General features: G+C 42.1%; 1 protein-coding gene across 5 annotated transcripts in view; it reads left to right on the top strand.

Moving 5' to 3' along the window:
• CGNL1 (cingulin like 1) overlaps window positions 1–26,085 on the top strand; it is a 184,353-nt gene that overhangs the window by 75,929 nt on the left and 82,339 nt on the right. For all 5 annotated transcript variants that reach the window (XM_033189982.1, XM_033189984.1, XM_033189985.1 and 2 more), the window contains exons 5-8: window positions 4,337–4,438; window positions 4,981–5,129; window positions 6,517–6,652; window positions 14,589–14,801. In XM_033189982.1, coding sequence (XP_033045873.1) covers window positions 4,337–4,438; window positions 4,981–5,129; window positions 6,517–6,652; window positions 14,589–14,801 — 600 coding nt within the window. The remainder of the gene's footprint in view (window positions 1–4,336; window positions 4,439–4,980; window positions 5,130–6,516; window positions 6,653–14,588; window positions 14,802–26,085) is intronic.

The following is a 26,085-nucleotide window of genomic DNA, read 5'->3' as shown; positions in this document are numbered from 1 at the left end:
CTTTCTCCCCACTTATTTATGGGTGCAGCATCTCTCAGAAGTGTTCGATCATTTTTGTTGGAGAGGTCCAGCACATCTTTCATTTAGATGTAGTCCCTTTCCAGTGCTATTCATTCCTTTCTGTACTTCCGTGTTTCCATCTAGGAGTGGTTTCCTTCAGCCTGGAGAATTTTTTCTTTTAATATCCTGTAGTACTTTTTGGGAGCATTGTTTGAGAATAGCTGTCATTCACTCTCAGTTTTGAGGAACTCTAGTGTGGCAAGTATTGTTTTGTTTCATGAATTTAAAGACATTATTTGTCTTTTGACCCCAGTTGGCTCCATTGGAAAGCCAGCCATCGTTCTTAGTGTTATTCTGTTGAAAGTGATGTGTCTTTTCCAGCTGGGTGCTTTTAATATTTTATCTTTATTGTCAGTTGTTAGATTTTCACTATGACGTGCCTAAGAGTGATTTTTCTTTTATTTATTTTTCTTGGGATTCACTGAGCTCTCGACTTGATAGGTGCATCAGATTTGAAAATTTCTTGGCTATTATTTATTCGAATATTGCTTCTTTCACATTCTGTCTCTCCCAGCTCTTCTCAGTCTCCAGTTAAATGTATTTTAGAAATGTTGATGGTGTTCCTCTTACCCCCTGTGCTCTGTTCTCTCTCTCTGTGTGTGTGTGTGTGTGTGTGTGTGTGTGTGTCTGTGTGTGTATGTATGTTTGGGGCATCAGATATTATGGGTGTTTTCTATTGACCTTTCAAATTCATTAGTCTTGTTTTCTGGCTATGTCAATCTTACTTTAAGACTTTTTCTTTAAAGATGTCTTTAAAAGAATCTTTTTCTTCATCCTTCTTTTAAAGGATGGTTCTTTTAAGAACTTTTCTTTGGCCAGGTGCAGTGGTTCATGCCTGTAATCCTGACACTTTGGGAGACTGAGGTGGGAGGATTGTTTGAGGCCAGGAGTTTGAGACTAGCCTAGGCAACATAGTGAGATCCCATCTCCACAAAAACTATAAAAATTGCCAGGCATGGTGGCTCATGCTTATAGTCATAACTGCTCAGGAGGCTGAGGTAGGAGGATCATTTGAGCCTAGAAGTTTGAGGTTACAGTGAGCTGTGATCCAATGAGTTCTTAAATTTCAGATATTGTGTATTGCTGTTTTAGAATGTCTACTTGGTTATATTTTTATAGAATCTATCTCTGGAACTTCATTTAGAAAAATCCCTTTGTTGGGCCAGACGCAGTGGTTCATGCCTGTAATCCCAGCACTTTGGGAGGGCAAGGTAGATGGATCACCTGAGATCAGGAGTTGGAGACCAGCCTGACCAACATGGTGAAACCTTGTCTCTACTAAAAATACAAAATTAGCCAAGTGTGATGGTACACACCTGTAACCCCAGCTATTTGGGAGGCTGAGGCAGGAGAATTATTTGAACCCAGGAGATAGAGGTTGCAGTGAACCAAGATTGGGACAATGCACTCCAGCCTGAATGACAGAGCAAGACTCTGTCTGAAAAGAAAAAAATAAAAAACACCCTTTGTCCATAATTGTTTCTATTTTAAAAATGTTATAGTTAATTTGAAGTCCTTATCTGTTAACTTTAATATCTGGGCCATCTCTGTGTCTGTTGTCTATTTTATTTAGTTATTGGTTGGTTCCTCCTACTTCTTTGCATGTCCAATGATTTTTTTTTTTAATTGTATGCTAGACCGAGTGGGTGACGAATAGTTATAGACGTTCTAGAATGTGTTATCTGCCCCTGAAGAATGTTAAGTTTTGTTTTGACAGACAGTTAAATTACTTTCAGATTATCTTGATTCTACATGGTTGGTTGTTCTAGGCGTTATTGGGGAGTGTCTATTTAAGTTTTTGCCCTTACTACTAAGACATGACCCATGTTCCTTTCTTGGATTTCAAATGAATGCCAGAATGTCCACCAAAGTTTCTCTATTTTGGTTGATTCGGAACCCTAGTGTCTCCCTAGCATTGAGCAACCTGTGAAGTTTCTGTTGGGTTCTTTGCCTCCTGACAGCTCTTCTCTGCAGTCCTCTTGAACTCTTGCTCTGCTCATATACAGCTTAGGAATCATCCAAGAATCCAGGGAGTATTTATTGTAGGTTCTTGGAACTTCTTCTGTGGAGCTGTCTCCTCTCTCATACCCTGATGTTGAAATCCCTGTTGCTTACCATCTCTAAACTCTAATCTCTGTTTCCTTCATCAGTGAGTTGCCACTCTGGACACTTTTCTCACTTAAATTAACAAACTTTGTTTTTCAGGATAGTTTTAGGTTCACATTCCCATTTACTGTCCTGTCCCCACATATGCCCTCCACCACTGTTAGCATCCTGCAGCATGGGGTGCACCTCTCACAATCATGCAACCTACACTGGCACATCATTGTCACCCAAAGATGCCCATAGTTTACATTAGTGTTCACTCTTAGTGTTGCACATTCTACTGGCTTCTGACAAATGAACAATGACATGTATCTATCATTTAGTATCATACAGAAGAGTTTTACTGCCCTAAAAATCCTGTGTGTTTTGCCTGTTTGTTCCTTTCTCTCCCCTAAACTCTGGCAACCCGTAATCTTTTTATTGTTTCCATGGTTTTATTTTTTCTGGAGTGTTCTATCGTTGGAATCACACAGTATATCACCCTTTCAGTTTGGCTCATTTCCCTTAGTAATGTGCATTTTCTCCCATGCCTTTTGATGAACTGATAGTTCATTTCATTTTAGGATTGAGTATTAATATTCTATTGTCTGATATATACCACAATTTATTCGTTCACCTTTGAAGGGCATCTCGATTGCTTCCAAGTTTTGTCAGTTATGAATAAAGCTGCTATAAACATTCACGTACAGATTTTTGTGTGGACATGAGATTTCAACTAACTTGGGTGAACATCCAGAGGGCAGCTGCTGGGTTGTATGGTAAGAGCATGTTTAGTTTTGTAGGAAACAACCAAACCATTTTTTAAATTATCTGTATTATGTTGCATTCCCACAAGCAAAGAATAAGAATTTCTGTTATTCCACATCCTTGCCACCATTTGGTGTTGCCAGTGTTTTGAATTTTGGCCGTTCTAATTCATATATAGTGGTATCTCGTTGGTTTGTCTGATTGTTTTTTGAGACAGAGTCTCACCCTGTCACCCAGTCAGGAGTGCAGTGGCATGATCTTGGCTCACTGCAACCTCCAATTCCTGGGTTCAAGTGATTCTTCTGCCTCAGCCTCCTGAGTAGCTGGGATTACAGGTGTGTGGGCCACCACACCCGGATAATTTTTATATTTTTAGTAGAGACGGGGTTTCACCACATTGGCCGGGCTGGTCTCAAACTCCTGACCTCAGGTGATCCGTCTGCCTCAGCCTCCCAGGGTGCTGGGATCACTGCATGAACCACCCCACCCGGCCTCATTGTTGTTTTAATTTGCAATTTCCTAATGACATTGTCTGTGCTTATAAAATTTTACTGTGCTGTGGTTTGGAAATGGAGTCATGGAGAACTCAGGGTGAATATGGGGCTACCTCCTGTCTTTTCCTTTGTAAGGATCATAACTCTGTGTTGCTTGCTTTTCAGTGCCTGCCAACAACTGTTTGTATATATTTTTGTCTAGCTTTCAGAGTTTTTGCTGGGAGAGTAAATCTGATATTTGCTACTCTATCATGGCAAAATCAGAATTCTAACGATCATTTACTAAGATTTGATTAAATTTATGAGATGCATTGCGTTCTGTAGATAAAGAGGTGCATAAAACCTGGTCCCTGTCCCACAAAAGTTCTTAATCTCCTGATGTAGTCGTTCTCAAACCACTCTTAAGAAACACTAAAACTAAATTGTGTTCTGCTGTTAAAATAGAAAAAATGAATGTCTTTCCCCAATTTACTTACAAAAAGATTTTGTTGCTGATTTTTTGCTAACCATTGATTTCCATGCTCTGGAATATAGAATGCATTATGGAGAGGCTTTTTAAGTTTTATTATCCTGAATTTAATGTATTACTGTTTTATAACATTCTACAGAATACATTACGGACTTCTAACAAATATGCCACCTATGCGAGTTTTAGTCATATTGGACTAGTGTTGAGGTACCTGATGAAATGATGCCCGTGATTGGTAAATGCTGTAGAGTAAAGTTCACTGGAGTCCCAAGGGGACCAGCAACGTTAACTCTGCCCATCAACTCAGGGAAGGTTCCCTGTGGGGGTTGATGTTTGAATTGGGTCTTAAAATGTTTAGTGTTATGCCTCATCTGTTACTGCACTAATTATATTTGGAAGGGGAAGATAATTAAAATAAAGCACCCTGAACGTTTAAATTAGTATATCTTTGCAATTATAGGCTTCTAATTCCACATCTGAAGTCAAAGATCTATTGGAACAGAAAAGCAAGTTGACCACAGAAGTGGCTGAACTTCAGAGACAGCTTCAACTGGAAGTCAAGGTATCTGGTTTTTCCTTTATGTTACTTTTTCCATTTCTGTCTAGGTTGATGAAGAATATTTTACATGCAATGGGATGCCCAGAGTGAAAGCCAATTTTTTTCCCCCAAAAAGTAACATTCCTTTAATCACTGAGTAAATTCCTGTGTATTTGGCTGCTGTTGTCCAAATAATTTCTTTTTTTTTAAATGTAACCAAAGCCTGTAGAGACTGTTTGCTTAGACAGAGTAAAAGAAACCCTGTTGGATTTAGGCAGGCCAATGGGAAGCTAAATGTATATAAAACATCTGAACTAAATCATAGAAATAGCAGAATGAGGTTTGGCTGTGTTTATGTTTTCTTTTACAAGTATTACAGTTCATTAAATATAAATATTTGATGTTCTTTCTAGTTAAGAACTCCCATGACTTAATTATATAGTTTGATTAAGTTGTTTAATAATGTAAGTGCAAAGATACGGAGTCTGCTTGTTGAGAAGTAGGCTTCTGTGGGGTTACGTTAATGTACAGTGGAGGTACTTTAAAATCACCCTGATTCCTGTTAGAATCAACAGAACATTAAAGAAGAGAGAGAGAGGATGAGAGCAAACCTAGAAGAGCTACGAAGCCAACACAACCAAAAGGTGGAGGAGAACTCCACATTGCAGCAACGACTGGAAGAAAGTGAAGGGGAGCTCCGGAAGAATCTGGAGGAGTAAGTTCTGGGCTAAGAGCCTGTTGCCCTTCCCAGGTTCTCTATGACATGTGGCTAGAACCTTTCTGTCCATTTAATACTACCCAGCCTTCCAAATATTTATAAAGGCAGCTGACTTTTCCTTTTCTTCCTCTGACCCTGGTAAAATTGTGAAGCTGGCGACGCATGTAGACTGATAAACAAAAAGGTTAGTAATTCTTAACATTCTTTGTGCACCTTGAAGTATGCCTTACAGAGTTTCAGCCCTTAAAGTGGACCTCCTAGCAGGTAAGTGGGAAGCAGGGCGCACTGAGTGCTGATATTGAAAGACAGAGTTCAAGGAGCCTCGGCCCAGCTTCTAAAAAGCATGTGTCACGTGGGCTCTCAGCCTGTGCATTTTATCCTGGATGGTGCTGGTGTTTGCGATGGCTGCTTATACCTCCTCTGAGTCTCCAGAGAAGGAAAGTTACGTCCAAGATGCCACTGCCATTGTGTTGTATTAAAATCTGTGGCAAAGGGATCGAAAACCAAGGTCTGAGAATCCATAGTGCTATGATGTCCCATGGACACGACAGAAGCCTTAAGTGGAAAGTCAAGTGGGAATGAAATCTAGGGTGAAGTTTAAGAAAAAGAAGACATTATATAATGAAAGCATTGGATTGTCCTTGCAGTTTTGATGGTGGTGTTTTGCGTTTTAAAGCAATCATAGAGGCTAACTGCAGAAAAGAGTTTAGTAAGAAAAAAATCAGAAAATATAGGGTATAGTAAAAGCTTTACAACATAAAGAGGTATAGTAGTTGTGAGTTTGGTTCAGAGCAGAGTTTTGTAAACTTTTTTTCATCAGGTGGTGATTATTTTAGGATTTGTGGGTCATATAGTCTGTTGTACACACTCAGCTCTGCCATTGTATTGTGAAATGAAATGGCTACTCATAAATGAATGAACATGACCATGTTCCAGTAAAACTTTACAATAACAGGCAGTGGGCTGAACTGGCCCACAGACCATAATTTGCCAACTCTCCTGGTCTAGAACACTGGGATAGTAGAGAGTGGAAGGGTGGGGTGGCTTTAGTGGGAAATTTTTTTTATTTTCATTTCTTTATCTTCTACATTCAAATTCTAGTACCCTACCATCTCCTTCTGGGGAGAAAATGTCTCCGTATAACCATACTCACTTCATTGGTTTGAGTTCTCATTTATCCTCTTGTTGGGCAATTAGACCATAGCCTAAGTTCTTCTCAGGCACCTTTTCAGGTTGGTGATCCCTTGCTCAGTGCAGAACAGAGAATGGGGAGGCTCCTTGGGTCTTTAGAGACTTGTGTAAAGCTCTGAAGATCAGAAATCAGACTGGATGGAAATAAGCAGAGCCCAGGAGAGCCTGTCTGATGGACTTCCTTCCTTGCCAGGCTATTCCAGGTGAAGATGGAACGGGAGCAGCATCAGACTGAAATCAGGGATCTCCAGGACCAGCTCTCAGAAATGCATGATGAACTGGACAGTGCAAAGCGATCAGAGGACAGGGAGAAGGGAGCTCTGATTGAGGTAAGTGGGGCTGTGGGGTCAGGTGATAAGACAGACCCCACCTGCCTGGAAAGATGGAGTGGCTGGGGTTTGTGCACTACCAGCCACTGTCTGATGTGCACACCTGCTCCACCTGTGCTCTTATGATCTGTGAGTCAGTGGATGCGTTTGACTCTCTCCTTTCCGCTTGGCGTTTGCTAATTATTATGGGTTTTTATTGTGTATTCTCTCTTCTCTAAATTAGATTATTATCTTGTTGAGGTATTAGATACACATGTATGAAATTATTAGAAAGCAAGAATGTTGGTTTTGAATATCTACATTTTTGGGGGAGGGAATAAGTATAATTGAGGGTCAGAAAAAGATAGGACTTTTCTCTCTGTACACATTTAGGTGTTTGATGTTTGCGGTAACATTATCATCACCTGTATTCTAGCATAGTTTTGGAACCTACTTCTCTATAAGCGTGGTTTGTAGGAATAGCATGGTTTGTAGGAATAAGAGATGATATACAATTTAGAGCAAAGCCAAAAAAAAAAAAAAAAGTCAAAACATAAAGGTTCTTTGTTAATATTTAATTTTCTACTTCCTCCCTCTTTGGGCTTTGGTGTTTTCTCTGTCCCTTCCTTGGGGCTAGAAGTTTCTGACTCTGAAGTCCCTGGAACACTCTTTAAGTCTCAGTTGTCTACTGTTCTCTCACTCCTTTCCTCCTCCAGTGTTAAAATAATTCCCCAGGAGAAATTTTAGGTCCTACTTTTTAGAACTTAGCCTTTCTTCACCCGATGACTTGGCAGGAGCTCAGAGATGAGTGACTGTGGCCACCCAGCCCAGGAGTTCTCATGAATCCATTTTTCACACGGGCAGAGGAGGGTGATTGCCTCTTCTCCGCACATGACCATCTCTGTGTCTCTATTCAGACCTTTTCTCCTGAGAAGCCCTCAGCATTGTTCCTTACCAACTGGATTCCTCTTTTTATCAAATGATTCCTTAAAAACCACCACATTCTTGGTATTATACTGCTTCTCATGGTGCTGTTTACTCTCAGGGCTCAGAGTTACAAAGACAAGAAGATATATGTATTTATCACTGAAATAATATTAAAACGACATAAAAGGAAAGTTTAAAAATGGGACGTACACATACTTTCCTAATACCTAAGCAGCCATTTTTATTTCTATAATTTCTGTTTGCCTCCCTGTCTATTGATAGGTTTCATCTACCCATCTATATGTAATATAGGGACAATCATAATATCCCTACAGTTTTGATACCTGCTTTTAAAACCTAAGATGTCAAAAATGTTCCTTCTTCTTATTCTTTATATTCTTTGTATTTTATTTTTAGGAAGATAAACCACAATATATTTAACCATTCTCCTACATTTGTTTTCCCTTTTTCGTAATTATGAAACAAAGGTCGTGGGGAACAGTTTTTACATTTATCCTTTTACTACTTTAAAAATTGTTTCTAAGGATAAGTTTCCAGAAATGATGTCACTGAACAATTTATGACTCTCAGTAAAAGTATCGCTTCATGAACAAATTTAAATAGAAGATAAAACATTGTCATATTCTGTGATTCCTTGTGTGGACATTTTATTGGTTCTAAAAGGGAAAGATGTTATGTTAGCTCTTGGGAAGTCTCTGAAGTTGCTGATTTTCCCCAATAACTGACAGTTGTCACTGTGAGTTGCCGCCTGATATCCCCTGTCCTTTTAGTTTCTCTGTTTTAGCTCAATGACCTTGCACATTTTTTGTATCTTTCTTCTACTAGCGAGCTAATTCAAGAGCAGTCACCTTTGCTTCTTTCCTCATTTCATGTCTAGCACAGTGCCGAGCAACAGAGCAAATGAATAAATAATTTTTCATATTTAAATTACTTTAAAAATGTCACCATTTTTTAAAAAAGGGAATAATTCTGAAATGAACTGCATACTTCTTTTCCTCTTTAAACATACCATACTGCATATCTATTAACCGAACATCAGTAGTTTATTGATTTATTTATATTGATAATAGGATAACGATATGAGACTATTTTGGTGATGTGTTCAGGCAAAGGCTGATAATGCGAGATACAGCAATGGGCAATAGCACATGTTTTCTTAAACCTGTTCCTGATGTTGCTGGCTTACAGGTTGTTTGTCTCTTTCCCATAACAGGAACTGTATCATTTACTGCTGCCTTTCTGCAGGATGAGTTAGGGTGTAATTAGCTTCCCTATGTCAAAGTGGCTTTCTCTTGCTCCAGAAAATCACCCTCTGTTTTTATCAGTTTTCTTTGACTTGTCAGCAACACTTAAACTATGATCTATGGTTTCTGTATCACTAGTAAAATAGACCCTGTCTCCTTGTCACTTTTAATTTATTCTTCATATCTGAATAAAAAGTGACCTGGGGGAATTTGATAACAGAGTATAGTTGTGGCCAAGTTCCCCATGGCATTTAGCTTGGAACAAACTCTTAACACAATGAGCATTAAACACTTACGCTTTTGAATGTTAACTCTTAACACAATGAGCATTAAACACTTCTGCTTTTGAATGTTGGAAAAAGGTTGAAGGCCCAAGTTTTGCAAGTCCTGCATAATGGACCAGATTTTGCGTGAAATGTCTTTTAATATGTCACATTTTGTTAAATAACACTGGACCCCTGTATGCAATCAGTAAAGTAACATTAAGAAAGAATAGGCTGCTATGTCTATGGAGTAGCCATTCTTTTGTTTCTTTACTTCTCTAATAAACTGGCTCTCACTTAAAAAAAGAAAAAGAATAAAACAGTTAAAAAAAAAAAAGAAGGAAGGGAGAAATAGTAGAAAATACTTTGTTTTCTTAGAGTAAGCCATAAAATTGACCAACAATGGGTTGACTTTGTTATTCTCAGTTAAATAGATGATTCTGAATTTTTTTTTTCAGCTCAAGTTACAAGAATGATTATAGAATAGGTTTCCACCACTTCTTTGTCATGAATGCATCACCTTCCATTCTGAAGGTGACAGGTCAACGTGAGACAGCTTGCTAAGTGCCATGATGGTAGTGTTTTCTAATTATCAAATGTCTGCTTTGATGGGAGCCTGCAGTGCTGAGAGATGGGCCTCACTCCAGCAGAGTCTTGTGGTGTTTTATTCCTGGCATTTGCCAAGATGCAGGTACTTCAGTCTCATTAAAATAGTCTGCTTATAAAATTGTGTTGGTCTGAGGAGAGATTGTGCTCAGAAATTATGTCTCTAAAACTTCTTTTGTAATGATATTTTTGAACATTCTACGCATTTTTATAAAAAAGGCAGCCAAAAATATCGTGATTCTCACCAGCCGTGTGATGCTTCCTTGGCCATCCTTCTGGAACAAAAAAATGACAGAATTCTCTGTCAGCTACCGTTGCTATAAAACCTTTTATTTACGCTTTCAGTGAGCATGGGCCAGAGATAGGGACCCTGTGGAACTTCTGGGAAGCACTTATGCAAAAGAGGGTCTAGATTGGTGTCTTCCTCATTTTGATGTGTCATGCTCGTGCCCAGGTGGTGTGTGAAGTAAAGCTTTTTGTGAGTAAATACCTTGCCATTCTGGACATCCTGGTGCCTGCTTCTCAGTGCGCACGGTGTTGGGGTAGTCACTTGCTGCTGCTGCTGAACAGCTGGTCCCATAGTGTGTTCCTTTTTCTCTTAGATCTCCATCTACCCGTTTCTTCAGGCTCTGGTCGTGTTTCTTTGCTTTAGTTTAAGAAGGTGGACCTCCTTAAAGGGCCTTCCAGCCAAACACAGTGCTCTGTTTTGGTGGCATCCGTACGAGGCTGTTTTCACGCTGCTGATGAAGACATACATACCTGAGACTGGGCACCTTACAAAAGAAAGAGGTTTAATGGACTTACAGTTCCCTGTGGCCAGGGAGGTCTCATAATCATGGCAGAAGGTGAAAGGCACATCTCACATGGTGGCAAACAAGAGAAGCAAGAGCCAAATGAAAGGGGTTTCCCCTGATAAAACCATCAGATCTCCTGAGATTTACTCACTGCCATGAGAACAGTATGGGGGAAACCACGCCATGATTCCATTATCTCCCACTGGGCCCCTCCCTCAGCATGAGGGAATTATAGGAGCTACAGTTCAGGATGAGATTTGGATGGGGACACAGTCAAACCATAACAGCATCTAATGGAAGAACTCCAGTGTGACTGTTTGCTTCTCAGCCTTCTTGAGTGTGTGGTTTTGTGGTCAGGTCTGTAGTGACCATAGTGAAGGGAAAGGGCATTAGGACCCATCTAGGTCCCATTCTTGACTCTGCTGCTTGTAAGGCCGTGTGATCTTAGGCATGTTAGAGTCTCAGAGCTTCGTCCGTTTATGAAGAATAGTAATCTTCATCTCCTTGAATATCCATCTCTCTGGATTGTTAGAAACGCTCAGCACAGTTCTTATGATACATAAGGACCAAACACAGTCAACTTTCCTAGCTCTCGCCACTCCCAGACAGCCAGTTTTCCCTTGTTTTCTTTAATTGGAGTCCACAGAGAGGCAGGTTGACCTCTAATGGATGTATACTTACATTTTGAAGTTTATGTATTTTTCTCTGCCTTCTTTGATTGATATAATTAAGCCCCGAGGTGATGGAGTGAAGTTTTTGAAACCTCATGTACCTTTTGGTTTCTACTCTGGAAAACTTCAAGTGCTACTAAGTGATATGGCGAGGTGTAATCTGATTGGATTTGTGCTGCACAGTCCACTTAAGCGGCAGCCCCAGCCATAGATAACAGCATGTCGGTGCAGAATGGACCATAAAAACTTCAGTCTTGACATGCATTGGCGGCAGCACACAAAGGCAACACAAAACACAGAGATATGCTGGAAAAGATAAGTGTGGGGAGAGGAACTGTCTTATCGTCCAAACAATTGAGAAACGTGTGAGAGTAAAAGCAGGAAACAGGGGTCAGAATCACAGGGCTTGCACTAAAGATGCTGGCAGGAGGTTCCAGGAAGCCCTGGGGGTAGCCGGAAGCAACAGTAATTCAGGAGAGACTCTGATCTTCCTTAAGAAGGGTCTGGGCAGCGGCAGCAGGGCGTCCTCTTTGATAAATATCAGGACAGGGTATATTTTCATAAGATCTCTGTGTTTGGTGCTTTGAAAGAGCCAGAGCTGGCCTTGTTACTTGCATGGGTCTCTTGACATTTCATCTGAGCTTGTCAATGCCTGCTAGTTACATTCTTGACGGGCAAAATCTTAGTCTGTGCAATGCAGCCCTATTCTGGGATTGTAGAGGTTCCTCTGGTTCAATGGAGGTGCATGTCCTAGAGAAAAAGAAAGAGATCTCATTGTCAGTTATCCTTAAATCAATAAAATGTTTCTTCCCTCATCAGGAAAGTAGCTTATCATTTCTGAAGCCTTGGGTCCCCAGGTGGCAGCCATGCCTCTGATTCCCCAGGGGCTCCAAGAGAACAGATCCTGCCTGTTCTTATGCAGAAGGCACAGGTGAAATAACTGACGAGTTTGGAATTCTGACATCTCCAGACACCTGTACTGCACTTGTTTATTTATATCTGAACAGATAAGTGCTCCCAATATTAATCTATGCATCAAAACTATAATAAATCAGATCTGTATCCATCTTTCAAGAAGGATAAGTAGGGAAGCCAAATGCAGATTAGAAAAATGATTAAAATATATAGAATATAAAATAAGAAGTATTAAGTACTGTTAGAAGAACAGCTAAAGAGAGATGGATATTCAAGAGGGATATTCAAGGAAGACCTCTTGGAGGAGGTCAAACTGTATCTGGGTCTTCAAAGATTTTCTGAAAGGCAGGGAGAGATGGGCCTGAGAAGGGAAAAAGGCACTCCAGACAGAAGATGCTGCATGGATTGCCTTAGAGGCTGTAGGCGAGAGCCTGGATGCGGGGAGCAGCTGAGTGGCTATCGTAAACCACCTGCACAGGAGGTGAGGAGGGCTTTACCCAGGGAGGTAATGGAAAGGATCGAAGATGTTGCAGAACTAACTTTTTGGTTATGAGAGACCAGGACGAGAGAAAAATCAAAGTTGCTGCCAAGTTTCTGAGCTTGAGTGCTGAGGGGGCAGGTGGTGCTTTTTACAAGAGCAAGAACAAAGGAAGAAGGAAGGAAGGAGCATGATGAATTCTCTTGAGACTGTAATCCTACTGAATCTGAGGTGTCACAGGACACCCAGATGGGTGCATCTAGCAGGTCTTTGAATGTGTTAGTGTAGGTTTGAACTCAGAGAAGGGTAAGAGGCAAAAGTTTAGGAGTCATTTACATAGAATTAATAGTTGGAAAAACAAAAATGAGCTTGCTAAAAGAGAGTAAAGAATGCAAAGTTGCATTCTTGGAGATCATCATAGATTTTGGGAAGAGGGAGAGAAAAGCCAGAAAAGACTATCACAGAAGAAGCAGCCTGAGGGAAGAAAACAGGAGTCTGTGTTATCTTGGCATTCCAAGAAAGAAGGGCGTCTTAGAGAGACAGGAAGGGAGGATGAAAGAGGGGTAAAGAAAATTGACGACTGGGAAAAGGCCATCGGATATGATTAAAGGTCACAGTTACCTCAGAGGGGACTGTCTTGGTAGAGTTAGGGACAAAAATCATACAGCAAGAGATTAAGGAGTGAACGGGCAGTCATGAAGTAGAGACAATGAACAGAAATTATGCTTTCAAACATTTTGGTGGTGAAGTTTGGCAGGTAACCAAGATTCAAGAATATGGATAGGAACAAAATGGCAGAAAGAAAAGACAACTGTATTAGTCCGTTCTCACTCTGCTATAAAGACACTACCTGAGACTGGGTAATTTATAAACAAAGGAGGTTTAATTGACTCACAGTTCCGCATGGCTGGGGAGGCCTCAGGAAACTTACAATCATGGCAGAAGGAGAAGTAGGCACCTTCTCCACAAGGCGGCAGGAGAGAGAGGGAGCGAAGGGGGAAAAGCCCCTTATAAGACCATCATATCTCGTGAGAACTCACTATCACAAGAACAACGTGGGGAAAACTACCCCATGATCCGGTCATCTCCCACAGTGTCCCTCCCTTGACACGTGGGGATTATGGGAATTATAACTCGAGATGAGATTTGGGTGAGGACACAGAGCCAAACCATGTCAATAACTGATGGAGTGAAGACTGGGAGCAGGCTGGCAGGGGACAGTGCATTCTCTGTGGAGGGACTGGGTGGAAGAAGGCCTGGAGTGTAGAGGGGTTGAGGTGGAGAGGGAGCCAAGGTGCCCACATCTCTCTGGCTGAGGGAAGGGCAAAAGTGTCTGTGAGGGCGAGTCCTGAGCTGGAAAACTGAGAAGGTCTGGAACAAAGATGCTGGAGGAAAAGAAACACCGAGCCTTTGGCAGGACACACTAGGCTCAGGTGATGTGATTTGTAGTGGAGCCTGTTGCCCCAGCTTTGTGACCTTCCTCATTAATACTTGGCAGTTAAGAAGGGGAAAATGTGAATATTGTGCTCTGCTCAGATGGGCAAATGAGATAGAAGAAAAACAGGCAAAGTCGTCCTGAGTACAAGGAATGTGGATGAAGGGTTTGACCACACTCAGGGTCCTGGGGGATATGAAGCAAGGTAGGCAAGTTGGCATGTCCCCCGTGAAGCAACAGCACACACAGAGCAAGAGCAAGGGCAACAGCAAGGGCAACAGATCACTACACAGAAGTGAAACGAGATGGAAAATACAGGCGTGTTTACCAAAGCAGTGAAATTTACATTACTTTCCCTTTCTCCCTCAAATTCAATCGAATCTCCAAGAAGCAAAGACAGAGGAATCCAAGGGAATCATGGCCTCTGAGAAGTGCAGGGGGAGAGGAAGAAATGGTTTAAACAGGTTTGTGGGATGAGAAGGAGAGAGTGGCAGGGCAAGGTGAGATGACCGTGCATATGGGGACTGAACTGGAGGGGAGATACAGGGCCTCTCAACAAGATGTTTCATCGTCACCTCCTCCCTTCATGTTTCTTCTCTCTAGGAGCTCTTACAGGCAAAACAGGATCTTCAAGATCTGCTGATTGCCAAAGAGGAGCAAGAAGACCTCTTGAGAAAGCGAGAGCGTGAACTCACTGCCCTGAAGGGAGCCCTGAAAGAAGAGGTTTCCAGCCATGATCAGGAGATGGACAAGCTGAAGGAGCAATATGATGCTGAGCTGCAGGCCCTGAGGGAGAGTGTGGAAGAAGCAACCAAGGTGAGGGATGGGGCACGAGAATCTGGCTTGGGAACAGATGAAAGGGTAAGACCCTGTCTCCCACACCACTGCAAATTCCCTTCCTTCCTTTTAATTAGAGAGTGAATCTCAGTTCATCAGATCGTGGACACAGAGCTTATTAACAAAGAATAAGCTCGATGGTCCTGCTATTAACCTTTTAAAGTCTATAAACTGAAACGTTGATAGGGACATTGGTTAAATCCTATTGCAGGTGGGGAGATGAAGAGGCTGCAGATGAACACTTGAGGTTCTGCAGCCCATTGCAGAGTGGAGGGCTGTACTCTCCCAGGCGTTCCCAACGGTCAGAGGCCGAGGGCATTGTGTGACCATGTTAATGGGCAGGAGTGTAGACAGGACCCAAATTCCTGGAATCCTTCACCCCCTGCCCTAGTCTGTTCCTTTTGATTTTGTGTAGCCTTTTGTTAGACAGTTCAGGTTCTTTTCTCAGCAGTTACAAGAGGGTTAATTGGCTGAATTGCCCAAACCCTTCCCAGATAATTTTTCTCTTAATTGAATTCTTGGCTCCTACAAATAGATTCAAAATTATGCTGAAGTCTTTTGGGACAGACGTCATACTGGCTGTTGAAGAAGAGAAAAACAGTATTTTGAAGGGGAAAATGGTCTGAAATGTCATGCCATCTTTAGGGAAAGAGGGGAATTACAGAGTATACAATTTTCAGAGACTCTGCAATATATAGGTTAAAAATGATGAAGAAAGAGCTCTTGATATTGTTTATTCTGTGGTGATTACAGTGACAGCTCAGAGCTAGTAGGCCCTCTCTCCCCTAAGCCCTATGGTGATTCACTGATTTTCAATTATGGCACAGTAATTGCAAATGACAAGAAGTGAAAGATGGGTTTGTTTGTTATAACAATAAAAAGTCTGGGAAATAGTCTGTTTGGGGTTATTACAACTTTGAGACCGTTTTTAAAAGCCTCTTGTTGATTTCCCTATCTGATTTTTAAAAATTTTTTTTTAGATTTGACTGAATTTGAGGGAGAAAAGCAAAACCGATTTAATTTTTATTGCTTTGGTGGGACATGTCTGTTATTTGCATCTCATTTCATTTCTGTGCAACAGCCTGATATCCTTGCGATTGATCTTTATGTGCTGTTGCTTTATCAGGTACATGCCAATAGGCTACTGAGTAAAATGATTCTCCTTTGGACCCATATCTTTATCACCCTTAAATCTTGCCTCAAAGCTTGACTTAATGTGGTATATTCTGGGTGGCTCCTTTAAGGGTAGTTGAGAATAGTGTTGGGGGATATGTCTGTAGTGATTTAAGTATAAGGAAAATCAAACTTGTGCCTCACATGGGGTAGGGGCTATTTTATCGAAAGCTTCTGGGTTCACTACTGTCAGAAATACGTGAGGAAAGGACACGTGGTAGGTGAAAGGATATCTTTGTTGTATGGAATTGAGATCATCAGTAGAGACTTACGTTACTGTGTTTTGACCCTTTCAAATGTCTGCATTATATAGTAACTCAGAATACTTTCATTATGCCAGTTCAAGAGCAATAACTACATTGACCCATATCAGTCTGTAAAAGCAAAACAGGCCAAGTAGTCAAGACGTGTATCATTGGCAGAGAATGGACAGTTTCCGAGCACCGGGAAGCTAACGCAAAGGGGTTCGCCTTAGTACGCAGTGGGGGTGTTGGCCAGCAAGGGCTCTTTGTTCCAGGCTGTTTTCTATACTGCTGCCAGCATCATTCCTTAAAAAAACAAATCTGATCGTGTCAGCCTCTGCTTAAGTAACTTGCTTGACTCCCCGTTGCCCCAGATTTCTGCTGAAAATTGTTAGCGTCGTAGGGAAGAAGTTCCTTCTCTGCCTAACCTATCCCCAGAAAACTCTGTATCTTTCAGACCTCTCACCTCTTCATATGTGTAGAGTGACTTGCTCCTACTTTGCCATCTGACCAGGCTCTTCTTCTCCTGCAAGACCTTCCCCAGATGTCTTCTCTTTTGTGAACACACCCTAGATACCTAAACTACCTTTGGTGGAGTTAGTTGCACCTTCCTTCACCTTCCTTAGGGTTTCTGTGGAACCCTGGCCATTCTTCTACTGTAGTTGGTATCACACCCTATTGTAATTTCTCATCTTGTCTGCCTCCTCCATTAGACTCTGCACTTCTTAGGCACAGGGGGCACTTTCGTCCCCCCGCCTTTTTTTTTTTTTTCCTGAGAGGGAGTGACAAACTCTAGTACCTCTGGGGCCAGACAGGGAGCATAAATGAGTAAAATGCTGCGTCTGTTATTGGGATGATAGGAGGGTATGGTGGGGACTGTGACAAGCTGGCTGAAAGGCATGTCCTTTGCTGGAGGCTTCAGTGGCTTCTCTGCTCCAGCTTAGAGTTGCCAGTGAGGGAATGCTGGGCCCATGTTGCTAGATCTTTCATTTTTTTCAAGAAGCCAGATACCTGGATGTTTCTGTGAGATCTCCCAACTTTTAAGCATATCTTCAAATTACAAAATAAATAAATAAATAAAATGACATAGACCAGTACACCCCATATGCAAGTCAAGAGCCTGTGCTCTTAACCCTTTGAGCTCAACATGGTGCCTGGTACAGTGTTTGGCAAGTGAAAGTTAGTTTAGGACAAATTTCCTTTCTGACTGGGTTTTCAGTCCCTGCCATGTAGTTCCTGTTGAATTTTTTCAGTGATGATGTGGGAGGTCTTTTAGGGAACTCTGGTATTATTCTGTGAATTTCTGTGCCTTGCTTTTGAATTTCTCTGCAGTTTCTTTCTTTCTCTTTCCTTCTTTTTTTTGTTTTTTGTTTGTCTTGAGATGGAGTCTTGCTCTGTCACCCTGGTTGGAGTGCAGTGGCAAGGTCTTGGGTCACTGCAACCTCCGCCTCCCAGGTTCAAGCAATTCTCATGCCTCAGTCTCCCAAGTAGCTGGGATTACAGGCATGTGCCACCATGCCTGGCTAATTTTTTTGTATTTTTAGTAGAGACGGGCTTTCGTCATGTTGACCAGGCTGGTTTCGAACACCTGACCTCAAGTGATTTGCCCACCTTGGCCTCCCAAAGTGTTGAGATTACAGATGTGAGCCACGGTGCCTGGCTTCCTTGCAGTTTCTTAAAGAGGATCCTGATTGTGTTTTTTCACCATATTAGCTTTTGCTTCTGAAGGTGACTGCTTAACAAATATGATAGAGTCATATTTTATGGGGGACAAATGTATCAATTTAGTAGATGGATGCTGTTTTTGGTTATTTATGTCTTGGTATTATAGAATAGAATCTTAAGATTACTAAGTATTTGGAGGAGAGTGAATTAAGTGTAATTAAGTGTAATCTGGTAAATACTGTTTCTTAAATATGTGCTCTTACTCTTAGATTTTTCCTGCCCCAGGGGGAGAACCCACCACCACTGTGGCTAAAAAGTGACTTTTTTTTTTTTTTTTTGAAATGAAGTGTCACTCTGTCGCCAAGGCTGGAGTGAAGTGGAATGATCTTGTCTCATTGCAACCTCCACCTCCTGGGTTCAAGTGATTCTTCTGCCACAGCTTCCCGAGTAGCTGGGATTACAGGTGTGCGCCACCATGCCTGACTAATTTTTGTGTTTTTAGTAGGGACGGGGGTTTCACCATGTTGGCCAAGCTGGTCTCAAACCCCTGACCTCAGGTGATCCGTCAGTCTCAACCTCCCCCCAAAAACGGGCATGTCTTTAAGAAATTTTATTGCATTAAAAAGTTTGTTTCTTCAATAGGTCTTATGAAGCAGCCCAAACTTCTGTCATCAGTTTTTCTTATTCTTGCCACTGCCCCAGTGCCAAAACCCCCTAAAGTGCTATTTTATCATTGTAAAGTAACAAGCACTTCATCCTAGCTTGAGCACTGCAAGTTTTACATTACTAGAACATTTGGTGAAAAATGTCAAATTATATTTAGAATGTTGTACAGGTATTCCAAACAGATGACTCGGTAATAGTGTATTTTGTAGACCCATCAGCCACATCTTTTTAAGAACAGATTGATTGCTCAGTGGATGGAATTCATGAATGCCTAGGTTGTGTGGGGTTTCCTCACCCAGCAGAATGAATTGCATCTCACTGGCAGAGCGGTGGTGGTTTGGATTATCATGTACACTATTTTAAGTTCTCTTCTTATGGAGAAATGGATCTTTGTAGTCTGTTAGAAAGGAGATTATATCTACCAAACATTCTTTTAAAGGACTAAGCACTTAAGCAACTTATTTCATAACATGCTTTTTTTCTCTGTTTCTGGTCATTTTATAGTTTTTTTTCTTTTTGAAAAGGAAATGTCTTCTTCTTCCTTGGGTTTGTGGCCATGACTGGAACCCATTAGAGGAAATGGAAGCTCAATGGGGATGTGAATGGCTGCTATCTGGGAGTAAAATGAGCCTTGTTCACAGCTGTTGGCTTCTTTTTTCCAAACCTAACCCTTCCTATCTGCAACTCTTGTGCAAAAGAGAAGTACAGGCAGCATAGTTTCTTAAAATTTCTCAGAAAGTAGGCTCCGCTCAGATTCCAGCTCCTCCAGGAACTTCCCTCATTGCTTTTTGGACCTTACAGTTTCTAGAGACCTGGTACTGCTGGCAATTTTGTTCTGGGTTTTATCTTCCCTGCTGTACTAGGTACTACCATCATTTTCTACTTGGTAACACCAGTGTGCTTGGTACTTACTAGATGTTCAGTGAATGTTTGTGAGTTAGATGAATGAGTAGACAAAAGGGAGATGTCTTTAGAGTCCTCAACAATCCCAAGACCAACCATTAGACTGTTTTGGCTTTAATTTATACATTCAAATTATTTCTCATGAAAATGAACAAATCTTGTTTGTTAGGAGCAATATCATGATGTTAATGTTAATCTTGGAAGGAGTAATTTTGCATGTAAGAGTTGCAAGTATTTTGATGCTGATAAAAAAGCCACTTTTATTTTTGTGCCAGATAATATGACTTTTGGGCCATTAGGCACTTTCAGAGTGCCCAACATACAGCAGTTGTGCAACAAATATCTCCCAAGGGAATGGATGAGGGAGAAGAGGAGATAGGATGAAGACATGTGAGATACTCTTGCCATCCTTCCTTTCTCCGTTTGCATTATTTTTAAATACAGCACGTACAAATTGATTTACTGAGCAACTGCCAAGTACAGGGCATCGTGCTAAGTTCGTGAGGACTATAAATATAAATCAGGTGGAATTTACCCTTCCAGGAGATTGAAGGGGAGATATGTAACTCTCAAGCTGATTATAGACAAGAGTAAATGAGCCAAGGGACGTGCGGATAAAGTCATATAGGAAACCCTATAGGAGACCCCATGGCTGTGTTTAGGAAGAGGACTGGTGGCAATCATGAACTATTTCATGGAGGGGACAGTATTTGAGTTGGATTTTGAGTGATGTTTGGGCATGGGAGCTGAGGACATTTTGGGTGCTGAGTACAGCATGAGCAATACCTTGTAGGTGGGAGAGTGAGAGGTCTGGGCTGGGCTTTGTGCAGAAAGAGAAGTTAAGGTGAATACAGAATCAGACACCTAAAGCGCGGGTGCCCAGATCCAATGTGTGGACCGTGCTTGGATCTCAACTGAAACAAACTGACTGTAAAAAACAAAATACCTGAAATCATTGGGAACATTTTAGCACTCTATATTAATGATATTTAAAGAAACTAAACAATTTTTAAGGGGTGATAATAGTGCTGTTGTTAAGAGTCTCTTTTTTTTTTTTTTCTTTTTTTTGTGATGGAATCTTGCTCTTGTTGTCTAGACTGGAGTGCAGTGATGTGATCTTGGCTCACTGCAACCGCTCCCTCCCGGGTTCAAGTGATTCTTATACCTCAGCCTCCTGAGTAGCTGGGATTACAGGCGCCTGCCACCACAACCAGCTGATTTTTGCAGTTTTAGTAGAGACGGGATTTCACCATGTTGGCCAGGCTAGTCTAGAACTCTTGACCTCAGGTAATTCACCCTCCTCGGCCTCTCAAAGTGCTGGGATTACAGGCGTGAACCACCATGCCCGGCTGAGTCTCTGACTTTTAAAGAAACATACTGAGGTTTTTATAGGATGTCTGAAGTTTGCTTTAAAATAATCCACTTCGTTGGGGGAAGTCAGTGGGGTATGGATGAAATAAGATCAGCCGTGCACTGATGTGTGTTAAAGCTGGGTAATGGGTAGGTGAGAGATACTTTTGCAAACGTTTGAAGTTTTCTTCCTTTTTTTTCTTTTTCTTTTTCTTTTTTTCGAGACAGAGTCTGGCTCTGTCACCCAGGCTGGAGTGCAGTGGCACGATCTCAGCTTACTTCAACCTCCGCCTCTTGGGTTCAAGCCATCCTCCCACCTCAGCCTCCCAAGGAGCTAGGACTACAGGTGCATTCCACCACACCTGGCTGGTTTTTGTAAAGACAGGGTTTTACCACGTTGCTCAGGCTGGGTTTGAACTCCTGAGCTCAAGCCATCTGCTCATGTCAGCCTCCCAAAATATTGGGGTTATAGGTGTGACCCGCTGCACCCAGCCTTGAAGTTTTCTTTGGTAAAAAGTTTGTGTGCGTGTGTGTGTGTGTGTGTGTGTGTGTGTTAAAGAACAAACAAAAAGAGTTAAAATAGGAAAGGTGGAGTGGGGTGAGATTATGGAGACTCTTTTTAGTTGGTAGTCATTGAGGGAGCAATGATGTTTCTTTTATTAGGGACTGATATGGTTTGGCTGTGTCCCCACCCAAATCTCATCTTGAATTATACTCCCATAATACCCACATGTTGTGGGAGGGACTGGTGGGAGATAACTGAATCATGGGGGTGGTTTCCCCCACACTGTTCTCATGGTAGTGAATAATTTCCACGAAATCTGATGGGTTTATCGGGGATTTCCGCTTTTGCGTCTTCCTCATTCTCTCTTTGCCTGCTGCCATCCGTGTAAGACGGGACTTCCTCATTCCCTCTTTGCCTGCTGCCATCCGTGTAAGACGGGACTTTCACCATGATTGTGAGGTGGAACTGTAGCCACGTGGAACTGTAAGTTCAATTAAATCTCTTTCTTTTGTAAATTGCCCAGTCTTGGGTATGTCTTTATCAGCAGTGTGAAAACGGACTAATACAGGGACCTAATAGGGACATTACTTGGTGGTGGTGTGACCTGAGGCTGCAGGTGGAATGGTTAGAAGTAGAGAGTGAGGAGAGATGAGCAGGAAGTAGGGGCTGACTGAGGAGACCCCGCAGGGAGCATGGATTGGGGTGAGGAGGAAGAAGAGATACAGCTGACCTGAGCAGGCATCGTCTCTGGGTGCCTGGAAGGGGGCTGTACTGGGAATGGAAAGGCTCATGAGTTCATCTTGAGACCCTAGGGTCCCTCTGTGTGAACAGTGAGTGAGGAACAGGGCTGCCCTATCCAACTGGGAGTCGTTGGAGGGAGTGTGAGTGAGTGACAGAGAGAGAAAGAAGGGAAGGGGACTGAGGGCCTGAGGAGGAAGAGAAGACACAGACACAGAGACCTGCAGAGAAGCAGCCACATCCAGTGACAGGAAAGCAAGGGGAAGGGCAGTTTATTTGACTTAGTTAACAATCTCTTGGGGGAGTTTCTTCAAGCAGCCTCTTTTTGCATTATATGTTTCCATACTGAGTTTCTGAACTTTTGTCTTGTCTGTTCTTCATGCTGTAAATTCTTTCTGCCCATGTTTTATATTCTCTAACCCTTGTAAGAATTTTATTCAAATTCAATAATGTTGAAACTTTTCTCCCCCTTCACCACCACCCTCCAATTTTGGATGTATGTGTGTATTTTACTCAGCAATTTGGAAATGTCACTCAGTCTTACAGAAATGAATATATGCTTTGGTGCCGTGTTCCCACGTCGTTTCTAGTTTTGTCCCTCCCCTCTTTCCTGCCAATCTCTGAACAGGTTCTTCCAAAGCATAAGGTCAGCAGAGGGTCAAATGGTAAAACCAGCGCTAATCTCTGGATCAGTGGAATTGCTTCCCTTAAGACATGGCTAATTCAGTGTAAAATCACATTTCTATCTTCTCCAAGGGAGCCAGGTTAGCCAGGGAAACAGCAGAAGCTCCTCATTTCCTCTACATTTTAACTTCAAGTAATCAACTTACCCTGAATGACAGCTACTGAGAGCTGGAGAAGTGGTGGGGTCTGCAATCAGGTGCTCAGGAAAAGGAAAATATCTCTTTTCCACAGACTCAAGCGTGCCTAGAGTGACATGGAACTTTCCATAGGCAAAAGTGAAATGGGTAAGATTTAAGGCTAAAAAAAGATCTCTTTTATTTTTCTCTCTCTCTCTTTTGCCCGCCCCAGAAATGGCTCCTTTAATAGTTGTGTAACTCTTCTGTATCTTGTATTGATTAAAAAGTATATAAATAAGAGGTCTAGAGTGGTGTCCTGGGATATTCCTTCTGAACCCATCACAGGCCCAGTGCCCCATTCTGTGGCTCTGATCCCAGGTGCCTCCCATGTCCTGAGAGTCAGTGGCTGTCATGACAAAACTCTGGGGGGCTGGGCAATGGACACATCTCTTAGGGGGCCTCCATGAGGGGTAAACAGAGCATCTCTGCAAGTCACTCCTGGTGTTTTACCTGAGCTGCCTAGAGTCACTTGCCATAGGTTAGGTCACAGACGACAAAGATATGCTGGTTTATCTTTAGATATGCGGATTCATTTGCCATCAAATACCTGAGTGTGCTTTCTGTGCCAGCACAGTGCTAGTCACCAAGAATATAAAGGCAAGCAAGCTGTGGTCTCTAACTTTGAGGATCTTATGTGGTCTTGTGGGCAGAAAGATGTGCAAGTAAAATGACGAAGTTGTGGGTGCAGTAATTGAGGGATGTGCAGAGTAGGAGATCGGGACAGGTTTATTGCTTTAGGTGGCAAAATTCAGGTGAGAAATAGCATGTCATTTCCGTGAGTTGACACACTAAGTGCCTTTTATGTACCAAATACTTAAGAATTAGAAATGAAAAAGAGCCTTCCTCTTCGAAGAACCTCTCCAGGAGCTTTGGGACGTTGGTATACCTTGAACTTGCTGATTTTGTACCCAGCTCCTTTTAGTGAAACTCAGAGTTAACAATTAGAATTGCTAGGAAGACAAAGAAAAAATACTGATTTGGCTGATGAGTTAAAATATATTTCACTTATTCAGTAAATCAGTTTCCAGTTACAATTCAGATTTCCAGAGGGTAGGAGCTCATAAACAATTTATGAGGAGAGCCTCTACCTTTCCTGGCTAGGATGATAGAATAAAGGGCTTCCATTTCCAGGACTAGCGTTAGGGCTTTTGGCGAGTAGATTTAGCAGCTGCTATTCTGTAGAGAGAAGATTTTGGCTTTAGCCTCACAGTGCAGGAAGAACTGATGGGAAATTCCATTAGGAAGATCCCTCACGTGGAGAGGTAGGACATTGGGTAATTTTCAATGACCCTACCTTGATGCCTCATGAACATGTTTAAGCAGGCTGGCATTTTCCAGCAGTGCCAATAAAGAGCAGAAGATAGGGCTGATACCCAGGGCATCTTGATGTCTCAAAATCACAGCAAATTCACAGCAGCGTGCGGAGAAAGTGTCAAGACTTAGTTGGGTAGAGAAGGAGGTAATGCGCTGGAAGCACAGCCGAGGAACTTGGTCGCGTGGTCAGGCTGCCTATGCCTAGCCTTCCGCGAGCCTCCTGATCACTGATGGAGCGAGGAGGGCCCTTGCCTGTTTCCCACCTGTGGTGAACAGTGACGAGGAGAATAGGCTCAAACCACTCAGATTTCATGTTCAATAGTCAGTGTCTAACTGTTCGGAATGGATTGTTGATACAGTTTTTGGAATATCCATTCAATAAATAGTTCACCTGTAGTCATTAATTAAGCAAATATCTAAGGAGCATTTTACTTATGTCAGGCACTGTGCTGAGTTGTAGGAATAACGTGGACAAAAGGGGTGAGAAAGACGTTATTCAGATAATCACATGGATAAATGCGTGATTTTCTGGTTGTGGTTGTGCACCCTGTAGTCCTAGCTACTAGGGTGCGTGAAGCAGGAAGATCACTTGAGCCCAGGAGTTGGAGTCCAGCTGGGTAAGATAGCAAGACCCCCATCTCAGAAAAAAGAAAAAAATACATACATGTGTAATTCAGATGTGATAAATGCTTTGAAGTTCAGGGAGGGAGAAAAAGTTTCCTTGAGGAAAATGATGATGGAATCTGAAGGATGAATGGGAATTAACTAGATTTTTATAAATCCAGAGAATGGTCCAAGCAGAGGAAATAGCATGTGCAAGGGGCTTGCGACAGAAGGGAGTGTGGTTTGTTCAAGCTGTTAAACCATGGCAAGTGAGGCTGGTCTGTGAAGGGTGGTTGAAAGTCTGGTATGAGAGGAAGTAGAAGCAGATAGGGACCAGCTCATGCAGCCTGTGTGGAGCATCTGAAGGACAGATTTTTAGAGACAGACAGACAGACAAGCAGGTATGTGTGTATGTGTTTTTGAGGGGGAGTGTGAATGTTTGACACAGGCAGATTCCTTCCATGGAAAAGTGCCTGCTCTGGGCTTGAGCAGTGAGATGGGAGGCCCTGGGATGGTTCGTTCATGCTGACACTTAGGATGGAGGCACGGGATCTCTGAGGTCTCTTCCACAATTTCATTCTATTTTTAAAAGGATTATTACCTGTCTCTGTCTTTCCTGACTCCTGTGGAGAAAGGGATGGAAATAGGATTAGGTAGGGCCCCATTTTCCTTATGAGTTTTTGCTCCTTGCTAAGTGCCAGTCTCCTGAATGTATAACATGTGTCTTTGGGCAGGTGGATGAGAGTTGATAGGGCTTATGGCTGAAGGGAGAAGCTTGGTAGACTGATGGAGAAGGTTTGTAGGAGGAAAGTTTTTATTTGTTTCTTGCCTGACAAGACTTTTATAATGGGTCACTGCTAGAAATACCTTTAAATGCTTATAGAAGCAGAGAAAGTAACTAGTGGGGTACTTGCCTATCTCCCCATGTGGAGTGGATGTTCTGAAATCTCTGAGCCATCCATGGACACTGCTCAGAGTCCGGAAGTGTGAGTAACGAAGCTATGGCTACTCACTGAGGGCCCTACACCAGATGCATTTCCAGATGTGGATATGGTCAAGCCACAAGAATTGGGTGGTGCAGTGAGGGGGGCTGTTGTAAATAGCCTGGGACAGTCATAGCCACCATAATATTGCAAACAGTTGAATCTTGAACATCTAAAGGAAAAAAGCTTTAATTTGATTATTGGGAATCCTATTCAATCTATGTTATACACTCTCTGACCCTCTAAATTCTGCCTGATGGA

This window comes from Trachypithecus francoisi, unplaced genomic scaffold, assembly GCF_009764315.1.
Source record: "Trachypithecus francoisi isolate TF-2019V2 unplaced genomic scaffold, Tfra_2.0 Lachesis_group3, whole genome shotgun sequence".
In the NCBI taxonomy this organism is placed as follows: Eukaryota; Metazoa; Chordata; class Mammalia; order Primates; family Cercopithecidae; genus Trachypithecus; species Trachypithecus francoisi.
Note: the sequence above shows the minus strand (reverse complement) of the source record. Positions and strands in the feature narration are given on the sequence as shown.